General features: G+C 37.9%; 1 protein-coding gene across 1 annotated transcript in view; it reads right to left on the bottom strand.

Annotated features, from left to right (window-relative positions):
* Window positions 1–18,121, bottom strand: part of grik4 (glutamate receptor, ionotropic, kainate 4) — a 385,301-nt gene that overhangs the window by 103,225 nt on the left and 263,955 nt on the right. Inside the window, exons 6-7 of the mRNA XM_060887855.1 lie at window positions 17,592–17,757; window positions 2,313–2,491 (exon numbers count right to left, since the gene is read on the bottom strand). Of these exons, the coding sequence (XP_060743838.1) occupies window positions 2,313–2,491; window positions 17,592–17,757 (345 nt within the window). The remainder of the gene's footprint in view (window positions 1–2,312; window positions 2,492–17,591; window positions 17,758–18,121) is intronic.

The raw sequence follows: 18,121 nt of genomic DNA, 5'->3' as shown, positions 1-18,121 counted from the left end.
GTTTTGTTTATGCTATACTGATTACTGCTTAGGAGCAGCACTGAAAAGCTCAACCAAACATAATAGGGAAAATCAACAACAACAACATCAACAACAATAATAATAATAATGATGATGATGATGATGATAATAATAATAATAATAATAATAATAATAATATTAATAATAATTCACCTGCCTCCTGTAACCTCATTTCCAGGGATATAAGCATTAGCTTAACGAATAAGGCTAGTTAAATGTTGGTCTGGATAATTTTGTTCCTATAGCATATTACCAGTTCATAAAAATAAATGAAAAAGCTATACTAGTAAGTTTAACCACAGAATACACCAGCTATTATAAACAAATATTATTGCCCATTGCAGCTTTTAAGAGGTGGAGCATGACATTTGTTGTGGGATAATGAAATCACTACAATGTTGCGGTACAGAGCTCAGATTTAACACTAAAGGTATGATATAGCAATTAAACTTCTCATCGTTGTCTGCCAATTCACAATGTGTGCAGCCAGTGATGTACTGCTCAGACCTCAAAATGCTCAATTGAATATGTTATTATTTACAGTATAGGTCATCCTCTGACTGGAAGATTTCAATCTAAAAAGCAAGCCATTCTTGATCTCTTTTAAACGCTGAATTGTGACAAACCACAAATTAGCAAATGTTCTACCAGGTAACCTGAATGAATTAGGTACATTGACATGATTTTCAGATATATTCACATAGTTTCTTATGAATCATGTTCTGCAATCTTCAATCATGCACGGGTATAAAGGTGTCCTCATGGTGACCTCTCAATTAAACATCTATGTAATGATAAACTCATTTTCATTTCACCCTCACCTGGAATGTCAAGTCCATAAATATTTATTCCATACATTTTTATTTTAGCTGTCATTGTATATTGGTGATGAAAAAATACTGCAGAATTAAGCTTTCAAAAATGGTGTAGGAATTACAGCATTTATATATGGAGTATATATGGAGTAACACACTCACACACACACACACACACACACACACACACACACACACACACACACACACACACCTTTTAAGGAATAAAAAGTAATTAGACATTTGGGCAACACCATAATAATTTAATTTGCAAATTGTTTGGTTGCAAATCCTTTGAAATCAATGACTGCCTGATGTTTGGAACCCATAAACATCAGCAGATGCTGGTTTTCTTCCATTCTGATGCTCTGACATTTCCTTTACTACATCTGTCTTCAGTTCTTACTTGTTCTTAGGGCATCTTGCCTTCAGTTCAGCAAGTGTAATGAAAAATGCCTGCTCAATGGGATTCATATTAAGTGACTCCCTTGGTGATTGAAAAACATTCCATTTCTTTGCCTTAAAAAGAAAGTCTGCTTCGGGTCAGTGTACATCTGCACTTTGAGGCAGACAATACAGCCTTATACACTTCAGCATTCATCCTGCTGCTTTTTCAGCAGTCACATAATCAATAAATTCAAGGGAATCGGTTCCAATAGCAGTCACACTCATGATAAAAGAGTAGTATTGTGTGTGATTCAGATCATGAGCAGTTTATTCCCATATCTATAGTCTTCTTTTTCCATCATTCTGGTTCGAGTTGATTTATGTCTCATCTGTCCATAGGATGTAGTTCCAGAACTATACAGGCTTATTGAGCTCCAACCTGGTCTTGCTGTTTTAAAGCCAATGGTTTACATCATTACAACCATTTACCAATCCTGTTTACAGACTTTCACACAGATTCGCCTTAGTCCTGGGGGAGGTCCTTGATCTGTCCAATTGTTGTTAAGGGGTTTTTTCTTTTGAGGAAAATAATATTTATTCTCAAAACAGTTGTTTTTTTTTTGTACTGGGGCATTTTGGTCTTCCTAAGCTCACCAGAGGATTCTTTTTTAACAATGCACTAAATAGTTTAATTGGCAATACCCAATGTTTTGTTCTTTCATTGATGAGTTTTGTTTTGTTTTTCAGCTTAATGAAGGTTTGCTTCACTTGCAGTGACAGCTCTTTGGAGTTCATATTGAGAGTTAACAGCAATAGAATCCTAATGCAAACTCTGCTTACGTGTATGTGAAATAATGAGGGAATAACAGACATCAGCCCATGGAACAGGTAAACAGATTTGTTGACATGTGTATATGCCCTCAAATTAAAGCTTTAGATACATAAATACTTAAATATTTATGGGCCTATATATATGCATAGATGTACAGTATATATATAGATTTTTAGACATATAGCTAGACAGCCAGATAAACATTTCTAGTCAATACATTAATGTTAGCCTTTCTTATAGTATGTAGTTCTTCATACCCTTTCCAGAATGTTGTGGGACATGGTGGCATTGGCATCGACGATGATAGTGGCAGTCTTGTCATCTCGAATCTCTTTGAGGAGGGGAGTGGGGTCTTGGCTGTCATCCAGCATCCGAACGGAGAGTGTTTCCTTGGAAATGAGAAATTGTCGCAGTAACACTTCCAGGTTTAATAGGCCTGTTGAACAGGGACACACACACATAGAAACAAAACAATGAATACTTGAAAGACTTGTAAGTTCTCAGAACCTGTTCTGTAAGATCTCTATCTGTTCCATATAGTTTATACATTTATTATTAAATCCAATTCCAATCCAGGAGTCCAGTATTCAGTGTATGACCATGAGCAGTATTTGCTATATCACAAACACAGACACTCACACACACACACACACGCATGCACGGACGCACACACACACACGCACACACACACACACACACACAGACACACACACACACACACACACACACAGACACATACATATATATACATATATATATATATATATATATATATATATATATATATATATATATATATATATATATATATATAGAGAGAGAGAGAGAGAGAGAGAGAGAGAGAGAGAGAGAGAGAGAGAGAGAGAGAGAGCGCGTTTAGGCCACTGCACTAAAAGATTTTTAACAATATACTGTATAAGGCACTGTTTATGCATACTGTATAAACTGATCTAAACCAGCATCAATCATTGTTATGGTATTTGGATATATGTTTTAAATATTTAGAAAGCCATCTATTTAAATATTTATGTTCATAGTACACACTGATTGGAATATAGTATAAAATAAATGATAATAATATAGTCTATGAGTTTGCATCGCATTTATGGGGCTTGTATAATCCATTTGTATACTTATGATATTAATTCATTGCTCATTTTTAGTGAGTGAGAGAATCCAGTAGAAGGTCAGACGTATAAGACTCTATGAAGCAAAAGGAGCGTGTTGGGAGCAGCTGTTACTGTGACTCCCCTGCATCAGCGATGAATTCATCTCTCAGAACCTGTCATCTCTTTCACTTGAGCTTCTTGGCAGATTTTTGATGAATCCAGGTTCTGTGTGTTCCCCATGTATTGTACCATGCATGACAGCATGTCATTTCACACACAATTTGTGCGAAATGAGTACACTACATTTTTTCCATTTTATTTTATTTTTTGCCTGAGGCAGTGCTTAAAGTGCACCGTGTCCTAAAGTTGGGGCTATTTTCACATGACCGCCGTCATATTGAACTGAATATGGATTACAGGCTGAATGTTTGGAGATCAGACTTCTGTGCTATATGGATTGGAGTGCACTGAATGTAGACGCTGGAGCAGCTCTATCACACTGTGACTCTGATAATAGCAGCACTGTACTACATCCACAGTAGTCAGTTATTCGTCCAATTCTGACAGCCTGCAGAGTTCCAATAGGGATTGACTATAGTGACGCATCAAGTGCAAAGTATACAGTATTGACAAAGCAAAAGTGCAACAACAAATAAAAAAAAACTTTTTTTCAACATTTCCCAAAACAGAATTGAACCTTATTTAATAATAATAATAATCATCATAATCATAATAATCATAATAATCATAATAATAATAATAATAAAAATAACCTTTATTTTCTTTAGCGCCTTTAAAAGTACATCTCAAAGAGCTTTACAAAAGCAAATAAAACAACAAAAAAAACATCTTATTTAACATCTATTGGTTGGACAGGGTGTATACATACCATGAAGAAGCAAGAAAAGGAATTCTTCATTATACGATTCTATTAACTTGATGTTACTTATGTTATTACAGTGAGGAGTAATTTTTATTTTATTTTTTTGCTTTTGGCAGGTTTTTAATTTTCACTGTTCACATACTCATATAAATTCTATCAGATCTAAAATAACATCTTAATAAGCACACATAAAAGAACCAGAACCTTTATTTTGCTCATATTCCTCTTAGTATAAACATCCTCCAGCTTTTCTTTTTTCAAAGTCTCTCATATCGTCAAGCACACTAGCTAATAAGCAACAAGCATGTGATGTTCGATAAGGATCTATCTTTTCCATATTGAGTTAATGCAGTTGTGTATCTAAAATTCGTTTTTTGAATGTTGCTGTTTTTTTTTAATTTGATCTTATGTTTTTAGTTTCATTTTTAGTAGTAATTTTAAAGTTTTGAAAAATAATTTACACAGCTTCTACTTCGTTTACATTACATATGCTCACAAACAGATGCTCACATCCCATATGCAGAGTGACTCACGTAAGAAACGTTACTTCGAACTAGCTGTTTGAGTTCAAAAGGTGTGCTAGACAGAAAAACAAATAATTTCTTCCTTAAATGCTGCTTTGAATAATGTCTGATCTAAAACCTATTCAGTTACTAAATAGTCTTAAAGCATGTGTATGTGTAGTAGTTAACTTTTTGAGCTACTAATAAAATCACAGTGCTGCCTATAACCACTATAACTACCGAGCAAATGTTTGCCTTTTTTGTAAGCCTTTAACCTCCATCTTTTCACTCCGATCGAATCTTGCGCTGATTGTTTCCTGCCTGATTGGTTTATTGCTTCAGATTAAAGAATGCAACAGAAAAATAAATCTAAAATAAAAAAAAAATCTATGGTTAAACTGCACACACATAATCTCTTAATTTAACATGCTCACTGATGTTTTATTTTGAATGCAAATCCAATTTGCAGCTATTTAGCTCAAAATTTACACTAACCCACATATATACTGTAGCTTTGACAGTTTCCACACAGTTCCTTTGCCTTTTCTATTTTTAAAAGTGAGTAAATAAATAATAAAAACAAAAGTAGAAATCGTGTAAACACATGATCTTGTAAGTCTTTTTTTAACGGTCTTTCAGCCAACCAACAACGAGCATATTCTGTTCAATATTCATTTTGAATCATTGCTGTTGTGGTCTGCTAGTGTGTTTTGTGTTTGTCTAGCTTTGGTATTGTGTTTTTGGTTTTGACATTGTGTTTTCTGATTTCTTTTTCTGTTTTTATCTATTAAGATGATTTGGGTCTCCTGGTGGTCCAGCAGCAGGATCCTGCGCTCTCATTGACATGGCCTGACGTGGCTCCTGGGCAGGGAGCTAACCAAGCCACTAAAGAGTTAACTCTCGGTGCCGGTTCTAAGCCTGGATAAAATGGGAGGGTTGCGTGAAGAAGGACATCCGGCATAAAACCTGTGCCAAATCTACTATGCGGACCATGTGACCCCAAACAAATCTATTAATGTGATTGGCAAATTATTATTATTTTTTTTTTTACTTTTTTTAAAGGGTTTTTGGTTAAATGCCTGAAATAATGTCTGTGCTTAACACACTCAGGATACATCAGTAGTACCTCACTTGTGTTTTAAAAGCTTTTTATGAGCAAGACAGTTGCTTACAAATGGCTAAATGGAGCTATAGAGGTTATCTGGGATGTTAAACATCATCTTGCCAAACAGTAAAACTCATCTACAACAGCATCATTGTGTTTATACTCACACTCTCACAAACCATTCCGACTCAAACTTTTAATTCTTTTCGATTCATCCACAAAAAAGACAGTGGATCTGTGAATCTGTGATCCTTGGATCAGAGAACATGTTTTTCTATAAAGATCGAAAGTGTCAAAGACTTAGTGGTGCTCAGGCTTTAGTCATGTTACCATGATGTAGTCCATTTAAAACGTTATCTTTGTTAAGATTACCTTGATGAACAAACCATTTAAGAATCAAATATTTGCTTGTCACAACTAAATAATAAAATGCTCTCGGTTATTACGGCTCTTATGACCCTCAAATAAACTTCACAGGTTAAAAAAAATCCAAAATGTGCAGAGGGTACAGTAGGACTTGTTATAATTCCCAAAATAAAAACTTCTGTTCAATGACTACTCATTTGCAGACAGGTCATCTTCTCATTTGTGTCTGGGCACCAGCTGGTTCACTAGACAGTAAAATTTACATATTACCTCCTACTGAAAGCATCTGCAGCTCACAGTGTGCAGGACAAGCAGACAGGCAACAGTCTATCATATTCTCCTCTATTCCCACACACACACACACACACACACACACACACACAAAAACCCTGAAGGTTGTGATGGGGGGGTCCTCTTCACTCCCATAATGACAGCATATGTCAAATCCCATTGCACCCCTTATCACATCAAATTAATGTGTGCTGTAAACTAGAGACAGTGCTTTAGAAAAAAAAATACAAGAAAAAAACCACTGTCTTTTTTTTTCAACGCTGCACCTTTCTTTTTAAGTGGAAAGATGGGCACAACATGCTCATTTATTATGATTAAGGACCTGAACCTCTGATCAAAATAAATCAGTAAACGTTGTGTAGTCATAACAGAAATTAAAAAAAAAAAAAAAAAAACATGCGATTGTCTGTAGAGTATAAAAACAACTGACTACATATCACACTTTAAATGTGTGCTTGGGTTATCTGTCATTATCACAACAAACCACAACAAAAACTTTTAAAAGTAATGTGCATCACCAGACTTGTTTTTTGAATCAAATAAAAAAGATTAAACCAAACCTGTAAGGACTCTGCCCGGACTCTGGCCACGTGCGTTTGTTTACGTTTCTCGTCACGTGTCTACCCAGCCTTCGTCTGCTCCTCCCTGTCATCACACCTGATCCTTATTGTGTCATTGTCCTTTTTTGTATTTAACTGTGCCGCGTTGCCTCGTTGTCATGATTCAGCCCGGACTTTTGGCCATGTGCTTTTGTTGTTCTTCGTCACGTGTCTGCCCCGCCTTTGTCTGCTCCTCCCTGTCACCACACCTGCTCCTTATTGTCATCATTGTCTGTATTGTATTTAAGTTAGCCGCGTTGCTGAGTGCAGCGCAGATCATTAGTTACGTTTCCCCTCGTCATGTCTAGTCCTTGTTAAATGTTGTCATTCGTATTGTTTCAGTTATTGTCATTTCTGTCTATGTCTTATTTGTTTATTAAACCCCCCTCTTTTGAAGCTATCCTGCGTACGGGTCTGTCTCCTTCCGTCCCCGGTTGTGACAGAATGATCCGCCTTAAAACCCAGCAGACCCAGCAGGATAGCTTCCAGCTCGGACCGGCTTTTTATCCTCCTCTTCCCCTGGACTGTTCCGCCAGTCCTTTTTTCTTTTTTCGGTGACATCGCTCCGCCCTTTTTCCGGTGAGGGACGCCGCTCCACTTTCGGTTCTGTCCGAAGCGGTCGTCGCCTCACTTCCTTCGCGGAGGATGTCACCAAACTGTTTTTGCTCCTTTTTTGTTTTTTGGTGCCCTGCGGCATCGCCCCGCCTTTTTTTTCAGTGAAGGACGTCGCTCCAGTTCCGGTTCCGTCCGAGGAGGGCGTCGCTTCACTTTTTCCGCGGGGGGTGCTGCAGGCCCAGGGCGATGGACCTTCCCACCCTCCCACCCTTGGTCATCAGGACGTGAGCTGGCTGCGGTGTGTCGGGGTTGCGTTCGGCCCTTCAGCTCGGCTGTGGATATCGCTCGGCCCTTCAGCTCGGCTGTGACGTCATTCGGCCCTTCAGCTCGGCTGAGGATATCGCTCGGCCCTTCAGCTCGGCCATGGAAGTCGCGTGGCCCTTCTGCTCGGCTGAGGACGTCGCTCGGCCCTTCTGCTCGGCTGTGGACGTCGTTCGGCCCCTCTGCTCGGCTGAGGACGTCGCTCGGCCCTCGCTGCTGTGCCGCCGTGAGCCTTGCTCCCCCCACCGGCCTCGCCGGGTGCCTTGCTCCCCCCACCGGCCTCGCCGTGTGCCTTGCTCCCCCACCGGCCTCGCCGTGTGCCTTACTCCCCCCATTGGCCTTCGCCGTGTTCCTCGTTCCCCCATCTGCCTTCGCTGTGTTCCTCGTTCCCCCATCTGCCTTCGCCGTGTTCCTTGCTCCCCCCATCTGTCTTCGCCATGTGCCTCGCCCCCCCTCCTGGACTCTGCCAGGGTTTGGCGCTTCGGGAGCCGCGCCTTGGAGGGGGGGTTCTGTCATGATTCAGCCCGGACTTTTGGCCATGTGCTTTTGTTGTTCTTCGTCACGTGTCTGCCCCGCCTTTGTCTGCTCCTCCCTGTCACCACACCTGCTCCTTATTGTCATCATTGTCTGTATTGTATTTAAGTTAGCCGCGTTGCTGAGTGCAGCGCGGATCATTAGTTACGTTTCCCCTCGTCATGTCTAGTCCTTGTTAAATGTTGTCATTCGTATTGTTTCAGTTATTGTCATTTCTGTCTATGTCTTATTTGTTTATTAAACCCCCCTCTTTTGAAGCTATCCTGCGTACGGGTCTGTCTCCTTCCGTCCCCGGTTGTGACACTCGTGCAGCACGGCATCTACTGTGGTCTTAGTCCTGTTTAGTCCTGTCTCGAGTCTGTGTTCCTGTTTTGTCATTAAACCCTGTTTATTTATGCTATCCTGCGTTTGGGTCCGCTCTGTTCCGTGTTCATGACAAAACCACACTTTTTTTTCTTTTTTTTTTTTTTTTGACTAAACTGAAGGCTTCACAAAAACAAAAAACAAACTGTCATGAACCATTTTCAGTTATATTTTAACTTTTAGCTGATTCAGCCGGTCCTCCTACTCATGTTCAATACTTATTGACCAGCATTGGTTAAAGTAGTAAATTACCAACTCTAGACCTGCAATTATGGTTGTGTTTCATTGTTTTTATTACACAATCTCAGTGCAGTGTTCAATACCAAAAATATATCATTCTAGATAGAATATACATTCACTGCTATTATATACTTTTGTTTCTTGTTCCTTCAACGCATGAAATTGAGCGATAGAGAAATGGCGGTCAGAGATGAGCATAAAGTGAAACAGACCACAAATTCATAGCACATGCTAAGCAACGTTATATCAGATGTTTTCATGTGGCTTGATCAAAGAGAGAAAGCGAGCACAGCAAGGATGATGGTGTGAATTAAGAAATAAAGATTATCGACTATTCTTAAGTCATAATATATTCAAACTGAAATGATACACTGGCAACAGAAGGTGTCTTGTTCCTAAATAACACACTGAAAAAAAATATTAAACTAGAAAGACATTGTAATAACAAGAAATAAAATGTAATTTAGTAAATTGTTAAAGTAATACGTCAGAGCTGTACCTGACTATATTATTTCTATAAGATACAGTATGTGTGTTGTCCAGTGTGTTTTGCAGTAGAGCTAATAAACATTATACTAAGCAATTAGAACTCCAATGGACACCGATGGCACTTCCAGGGATATACGATGCAACAAAGTCTAGTCCTTCTTGTTACTAATTTGTATGCCTGAAATTCCATTAAAATCCTGGACCCTGTTTGGACTTATTCAAAAATCTGCTGTTTACAATGATAATTCCTTGTAAATCCTACAGATGAATGTACAGACAAACAGAAAACACAATACCTGGTGGCGGAGGCAACGCAATAATATCTAATTAGCACAACATTACACATCTCTGAAATGTGTGAGATAGGATGCCTTTATGATCACTGTGGAGTGAAAAAAGCCTGACACAACAAATCTTATTGTATAATTCAAACTATATCCAAATCCATTTAAAAAAATAACTACTTAAAATAACCACATTTATTTCCCATGTATATTCTTAGTCAGATTTCTCACCTAGTTTTACATTCTCTCTCATTATCATACTTTGAAGGTTACATTCTATCAAAAAATTATATCAGAATCATCAAATAAACCAATAACTCTACATACTCATACAGATATTAAAACTGTAGCAGTGATAGCGATGATATTGTGTGAGGGAGAGAAAACATGGAAGCGATTGCATTTTGCAAAGAAATTCATTTGATCCCTTCCCTTCGGGGCAGTGGTGGCTCAACTGGTCGGGCAGTGGTGGCTCAACTGGTGGGGCAGTGGTGGCTCAACTGGTTAAGGCTCTGGGTTGTTGATCGGAGGATCAGGGTTCAAGGCCCAGCACAGCCAAGCTGCCACTGCTGGGCCCTTGAGCAAGGCCCTCAACCCCTCCCTGCTCCAGGGGCGCTTTATCATAGCTGCCCCTGCACCAACCTCCTCAGTTGGGGTATGTGAAGAAAAGAATTCCACTGTGCTGTAATGTATATGTGGTGATAATAAAGGCTTATATGCCCCCCATTCTCTCTCATTCTCAAAGTGTTTATTTGTAACTGAAACAGACTTAATTAATAGCCTATGTGGTGACCAAGTAAACATTCCCTTTGATAAATCTATATTGTGCAATTGAGTACAAATCCTTTGGAGACTTTAGAACTAAAAATTCCCTGAAGGAATTAAAAGATACCTTAAAGGTGGTGTGTACGATGTTTGAAAGCCAATGTTGACATTTGAAATCACCAAAACAAACACGCCCCTAACCCAAATGGGTGTCACCCCTGTTTTGATAGCTCCGCCCCCACACATACATACGCAACCCAGGCGACTATTATGGCGGAACCTGCTGGGGCAGCTGACCGAGGGGATATTTTTATCAATAAATGAACTCAATGAGTAATACTATGGTAATACAAATGTGTTTTTGTAGTACTGTGTGTTGTACCGTGAAAGGTTTAGCGCTGTTTTACACAGATGATGTTCAGTTCTTTCCAGCGGTGGAAAGCTGATCCTATATTAACACGGCTCCTACTTCTTGCCTTATCGTAAGCCTTGTTTCGCTTTTCGTTTTTATCCACCATGTCAATGTTTCAATTGCTTTCTGCTAATGTCAGACATGCGCACTGAACATTCTCTCCGCCGCATATTGACAAGACACGCCCCTTTCTGCTCATTGGCTACAAGTTTGTTTTGTTTGTCGCCCCGACTCAGTTTTCTGAAGCATTTCTCAAACAACGTGCACCCCACCTTTAATAATACCTTATGTATGTTTCCCAGACTATTTTAAAATATTCGTTCTGCCATGTTGTGTGTATTTGTGTGTAAGTTTGAGTAGAACGTCCAGGATTAATGCAAGTTTTGGTTTAATCTGGTTCTTATGCTAAAACTATGTACACCAATGTACTCTATAACATCTACAGGTCAATAAATTCAAGCCTAGTTTAACTCAGTGTAGAATGTATTATGAGTGACTGTTCTGATGCAGTTACAGTGCAGTGTTGGTGGAGTTCACTGGTCCGGATACACCTATTTTTTTTCCTGCTGTGACAGTGGTGGAGGTTAGCAGGACAAATAGCTGAGTTCCAGCACTGCCACCACAGGGCAGGAAGGAGAAATATTCATGAGAGGACATGCACTATTAGGCTGTCACCAGACAGTGTGATTAATGGGCCTTGTGCACCGAGTGGGGGAGAGAGATAGAAAGAGGGGGGTGGAAAAGGGCGCAACTGCCAAACATACAGAGGGAGCCATTATCTACCATCTACAGTGAAGTGTTGAAGGGCTAAAGGTACATTTCAATCATTACATCCTATGTCATTTGCTGGCAGCTTCCACACACCCGCTCCCTTTCTGCTGAATGTCTAAGCTGCCCTTCTTCAACCAGAATGGCTACCATTTATCTTGAGCCAGAAAGCTCGATAAAGTTGACTTGAATATCTATTGGATAGTTCTGTCCCACATCATGCTGTACTGTTATGCATGTAATGTTATACTTACACCATCATACAGTATGTGCCTGTTGAAAATCCCCTTCCGCAGTTTGTCCCATGCATTGCCATTATAATAACCTTCACTATTGTGAGAAGGCTTGCCATTAGATTTGCAGTGTGGCTGTGAGGATTTGCCTATTCTGTCTCATGATTATTTGTCAGGTCAGACACCGATGTTAGGTGAGGAGGCCTGGGGCGCAGTTGGTGTTCAGTGTGGTTGAAGTTATGGATCGGTGAAGGCCACCTGAGTTCTTCAACACCAATATTACAACCAGGTTGTGCCCCTTACTTCCAGTGGAGCTACAGCATAAAACACATCCTGTACAACTCTGTGCTTCCAACTTTGTGGCAACAGTTTGAGGAAGAACCACACAATGATGTGATGGTCAGCTGTCAACATACTTTTTTGGCCATATTGTGTAAATGTAATGTAATATTATCATTGATTAAGTAAGGTAAACTTGTGATACAGCACAGGTAATGGGAGTAAAATAAGTACTGTGTCTAGGCTAATTCTGTGTGGCAGTTCTCTCAATGTCTGCAGAGCCAGTTGGACAAAATACTATTTTACCTCATTAGTCTTGTTGTGATCAGAATGTACTTTAACTTAATTTAGTCATGATCCCTATATATGGTTACTGTTTCAAAGTGAATATAACAGCAGCAATAGAAATAGCATACAGTAGCAAGACATAATGACAGACACCCTTCAAACTACTTATATACTGTAGCATAGCATGTTTGAATCTTGTCTTTTCACTAATAAATCACGATGAATGATAAACTTGCAGCTTCTATACTTTTTGAAAACTGACCGCAGGCATAGAAGCATTCATCAAATAAAATATTTGCACAAACAAAACAGGGAAACATTACAATTAATCCTTTTGTTTGCTAGTTAACTAACATTCACCTACTCCCACAGATACTCCAAGAAGCAAAAGTCTTTTTTTTCCTCTTCTACAGTACTTCCAACAAATATTGATACGCTGTGGTAAAGCCCCTGGCTTTACAGATGCTCCACTAGCCACTTAATGAACAAAAGATAACTTTGATATTACAAGAGCTACAGCAGAATAAAACATTTGCTAGTAAAACACTTAAGAAATTAATGATATCAGAATCACATTTAGAAAGCTAACTATTCTACCTATGCATAATACGTGAGATTATTTTAAGTTCATTTTAACCACAGAACAACTTCTGACAATCCACAATATATATATATACATATATATAAATATATATATATATATATATATATATATATATATATATATATATATATATATATATATATATATATATATATATAGTCAGTATTAAATACTAGAAATTTTGCCTTGCATGCTAAAAGATTTTTAGGTTACTCCAGTCCAGTTAAATGGACAAATTGGTTTGCCTACACCCACAGAAGACAAAACACCTAAACATCTGGCCAAAATAGTTATCTTCCAATGGAAACATGCACAAAATCTACCTTGTTTGGAAGATGTACACTTCTGTAACTGTTGCTTTTAATGATCTGTTTAAACTAGATTTTTTTCACTAGTTTAAAAGCAAGTGCTCTTATTTAAAGGAGGTGGTCTATTGAAAAAAACCATCTCTGGCACTTATGGGCTACTCAAGAACAATATGGCAACCCAAGGGATAGAAACTAGAAGCAGATGATTTGAATAATCTGAATTGGGAACACAAAAAAATTCAACTTATGCAGCCGCTTAACCGAATTCTGAATACAAATGACTTTCCCCAAGTAAATATTGACTTACATATTAATTTTTGTCTTAGGTTGCCGACTCAGAATACAGCCTGCAGTGAAGAAAATAAAGTCTCAGTGTTGACAGGGTCAGGAAGGGACTAGACATTAACAGACCGCACAGGTTGCCTGTGTTCTCATTAGAATTGGGAAGCGCTTCTATGCATGTGCACCATACCATTTTGTTTATGCCAGCTCTCATATCTTTGACAAGTAAAGATGTTTATCAGTCCATTTATATACTTGTTTCACTGTGAAGAGAGGAATTGTTGTCACTATCAGTTGCTGTGGTTTGAAAGTAAATGAGCGTGACAGCATACATAATGGTAGCCCGAAGGACACTGAAAGTAAGAGCAGAGAAACTCTAAATTGATCAGAAATGAACAACAGACAAGACGTTCGGTAATTAATGTTGTCGAATGAATGTTGAGGTATAATAACGTCGTATTACTATGGTGGTATTACATTATAGAAAAGAGGAATATACGGTAAGACAAAATCTAATATCTATTCCGATCCTAATAACTTATATCTTAGGGTCATAAAGCTGCACAGTGGGGAAGCATAAATTTCCACAGCATACACATCCATAGATTGGATTGTGCCTTAAAAAGTTATGTCAAAAGTATTTATAAAGTAAGAATGCAGCCACGAATCTGAAAGGCTCCCTGCTTGACTAATGATGGACGGCATAATGATTAATGATTTAATGAAATACATAATGAGAGACTCATACTATAAAAAGCAGATATACACAATAGAAGTATATCAGTAATTCTCATTAGCAAGCCTGAAACCAAGCGTTGTATTCTCTTTATTACAATATACTGTTTCTTTTACTCATCAGGCCATTATAAATCTTTTGACAAACTGAAACCCAAGCTGGTGTGTGAGAGGAGGAAATGCTTTGTAATAATGCATCATTAATGGCTACAACAAATCATTAGTTATTCAGAAGTATCTTTAGAAATAAAGTTAATGATATCAATGCGCTAATGTGTATATACACTATTAGCTACTAATTTAACAGTGATTAATCTGTAAATAATTGATCACTCAAAATGTAAATATTAACACGTGTATATAAATGACACTCGTGCATATACTCATGATTAGAATGTCAGGTTCAGTTACAAAGATGAAATATTTAACCATATAATGCAGATTTAATGCTTTTGTTACATGGTGTCAGGCAGGATTAGGCAGCTCTATACCTTTGTTACTTTTGAGTACATGTACATGTACAATAAATAGATTCATTATGACTGTACCAAATGGTGTCTTAAACACTATAGTACTGCCCAAAGTCTGCAATTCGTTGACATTCAAATTCAACATTGTCATTGTGGGTGTAAAAGTAAGCATTTGAGACAGTCCTCAAAGACGTTACATTATATTACATCACATTAAATTACGATACGTTACAGGATATTAGCTATTGTGCTCATTTTGATGCTTTTGTAATGGCTTGGCATTTAGTTATACTGCCAGGGTGTTACAAACTCAGTGTCATTACTCACTAAAACATGTATTACCTGCATAAGAAATAGTCTGAAATAAACTTCATTTTCCTTCTGAAGATGAATGAAGTGCATAATAATCTTATTAATCCTTTCACCAAGCTTTTAAAAGCCTAAAATAAGAAATGAGCCCCACTACAGCCTTGTTTAACTCAATGGTCCGTGTGAACACCATTTATGACAGGGACGATGTTCCATCATGTGTCTAATGGCCTAGTGCTTCTTTGCGGAGGAGAAGGAGGCTTCATGTCTAAACTCTTTTGGGAAGCACAATATAGTAGCAGTGAGTGATCACTGTCATCACTGCTTTTCTTTTTAGTCCAATACCAAGACTAGTATCTTAATATCAAAACTTCGAAAAGCCCTTGTCTTTAAAAAAGAGAGACATTTTTAATTAATAACAGTCAGTACTTATATCAAGAATTCTATGTGAAATACTGAACATCATTTGAGCTTTCTAACTCTGTGTGATGGTTAATGATGTGTTACTGCTGAAACGGGAACGCTGGGAGCAGGCTTGCATTCGTGATTCTTGAATGTCTTGAATGACATACAGTGAACTGTTACTGAATAGCATTTCTAGTGAATCTTATCATCTGTTGTTGTGTCATCTGAGCATAACGTCGCTGTCGGACGGAAACCTCGTATGTCCAAATTTGGTCAATTTCATATTTTTTCACATATCGATGCTATTGGTCAGTCCCCACGTGGGTCTGTTATTTTTACAAGTTATTAACCAATCTAAAGCCTTGAAAATAGCTTGAGCGCAAATCTCATAACTCCATTGGACACTTCAACTGTCCACCTCTTCCTCACTCCGTGGGAGAGCTTCACGGCATATTTCTCCTCAAGAAGAGTCGCAACGAATCAACACGTCTTCTGAGGTAAATGTCTTCAAAACACTGGGCTCAAAGAAAAAAAATCTTGACCCCCGCTAGTTCTGGTGCTCGTCTGAGGACAGGAATTTAGCACAAGACAATCCACGCGGACTAAACCCTGTTCACTGCAGATGAGGTACAGCGTTTTTTTAATTTCCTGAAAAATAACTGTTTTGGAGATGCGAGGATTCCGCCTGACAGCGACGATAACAATTTAGAGATAGTTCTAAAGAGGATGTTAAGAGAAATCATGTGTGTTTGTGCGTACTACAGTACTGATATTTTAAAAAACAAACTATTCCATAATTCCATAAACTATGGCTATATTACAATCTATTTTGCATAATGTATGCCATTTTGAATGAATATAATAAACTCGACGTTAAGTGGGCGTGTTTCTGAAGGTCTTGGAAAAACGCCCTCTTTCAAAAAACAAAGCATACCTACGATGGATAACGAAGGACAAAACAGTCATACAGGTAGATTTTCTATTTTATATCTATTATGCTTTATTATCTTACAGTTAAGCTATTTTCGAAAACAAATAAACAACCGAAAACTACGTTTAGGGTTAGGGTTAGATTATCAAATAGACTACGCCTGCCCAACAACGCAATATCTGTTACGCTGTTCTGAAATCCCTGGAAATAAGTGCATCCCCTGCACTCATACTACACAATTTGTACTTTATTGTCTAGTGTAAAAATTGCATCCTGCATCCCATTTGTTTTTCCTAACAAATGCAAATGATATTAATCATTTATGATTAATCATTTATAATCATCAGCGCCTGGTAACCTCAGCCCTCTTCTACTACACTTCCACGCTTTATTTTTTATAAGGTTGAATCAGTGCATCATCCAGGTTCATGAAAAGCACATGTTGGAATTTTCAGTGTAGCACAGAAGAGTGCATAAGTGCAAATAGACGCACTTTTAGTTTTGAACACCGTGAGCGCTGTGGAGAAAAATTCCATATTGCGTGTTTCTTTAAATTGACATAACAGGATGACAAGCAAAAGCTCAGGATAATATTAGAACAGTTATTTAAATATTTAAGAGTTAATAATGATTTGTCTGTATAGATGATGGCTAAGCAAAAAATATGATCTCTCCTTTAGAAAGCTGATTTTAAAATACACAGCTACGTAAACTGCTATGTATAAATATTAGTTTATGTTCAAATTCAAAATGACATGATTTATTCATCATTATTAAAACATTAGTCATGTCGATTAATGTATTCAAACATTACATTACATTACATTTACAGCATTTGGCAGGACACAAACTCTTTATAAACACTTGTTCGGTGTCAAATTATAAATGACTGATTCGCTCAGAGTTAATGATGTGTTAATCAAAATTGTTATTAACATTATTGAAATGGAATATCAGGAAAAATTGTTGGGGGAAAAAGCAATCAATGTGGAATTGCTGCTAAACGACTGCTAAACGGGGATTTTAATCTTCTGAATAGAAATCATTTCATATTTATATGCGCAAAGCCATAGAACAGTGGGCATCTGTTGTGTTTGTTACTCACAGTTAGCCTGAGCACAGATGAGGCAAGATGTGGTGCTGTTGAAGAAGGTGAGGAGGCCAGCTACAGCCAGGCTGATGTCAGTGTTGGTGGGTCTGAGGTCTAGCGTGGTGAAACGAGGAAACTGCACCTTCAGTATGTCCTCTGGGGCCACCTTCACATATGGCACCTTATTCAGACACACAAATTTACAATTGTAAGAACCACTCAAGAAATTGTTTTCAAAGTAAAGCACAAAGCATTTCTTTTACTTTACCACTAAAATAAGTACGAACTATTAGCCAAACCATCACAGATTAAAAGTAACAGGGAGATGTTACATAGAGTTTTTTTCTATTGCTTGCTTTCATGTTACAAAGGAATATAAACAAAATCTGTACTTTTATTCAATGTAGTCATCAAACAACTGTTGAAGTCTCAAGTCCGATTGGTCAACAGGCACTGATTCATAACAATGACAATAGTTTCTAATGTAATTCTAATCACATGTTTATATTACACAGGAACTTTTATACAGGATTTTCCACATGTAA

Source organism: Tachysurus vachellii, chromosome 15, assembly GCF_030014155.1.
Source record: "Tachysurus vachellii isolate PV-2020 chromosome 15, HZAU_Pvac_v1, whole genome shotgun sequence".
Classification (NCBI taxonomy): Eukaryota; Metazoa; Chordata; class Actinopteri; order Siluriformes; family Bagridae; genus Tachysurus; species Tachysurus vachellii.
Note: the sequence above shows the minus strand (reverse complement) of the source record. Positions and strands in the feature narration are given on the sequence as shown.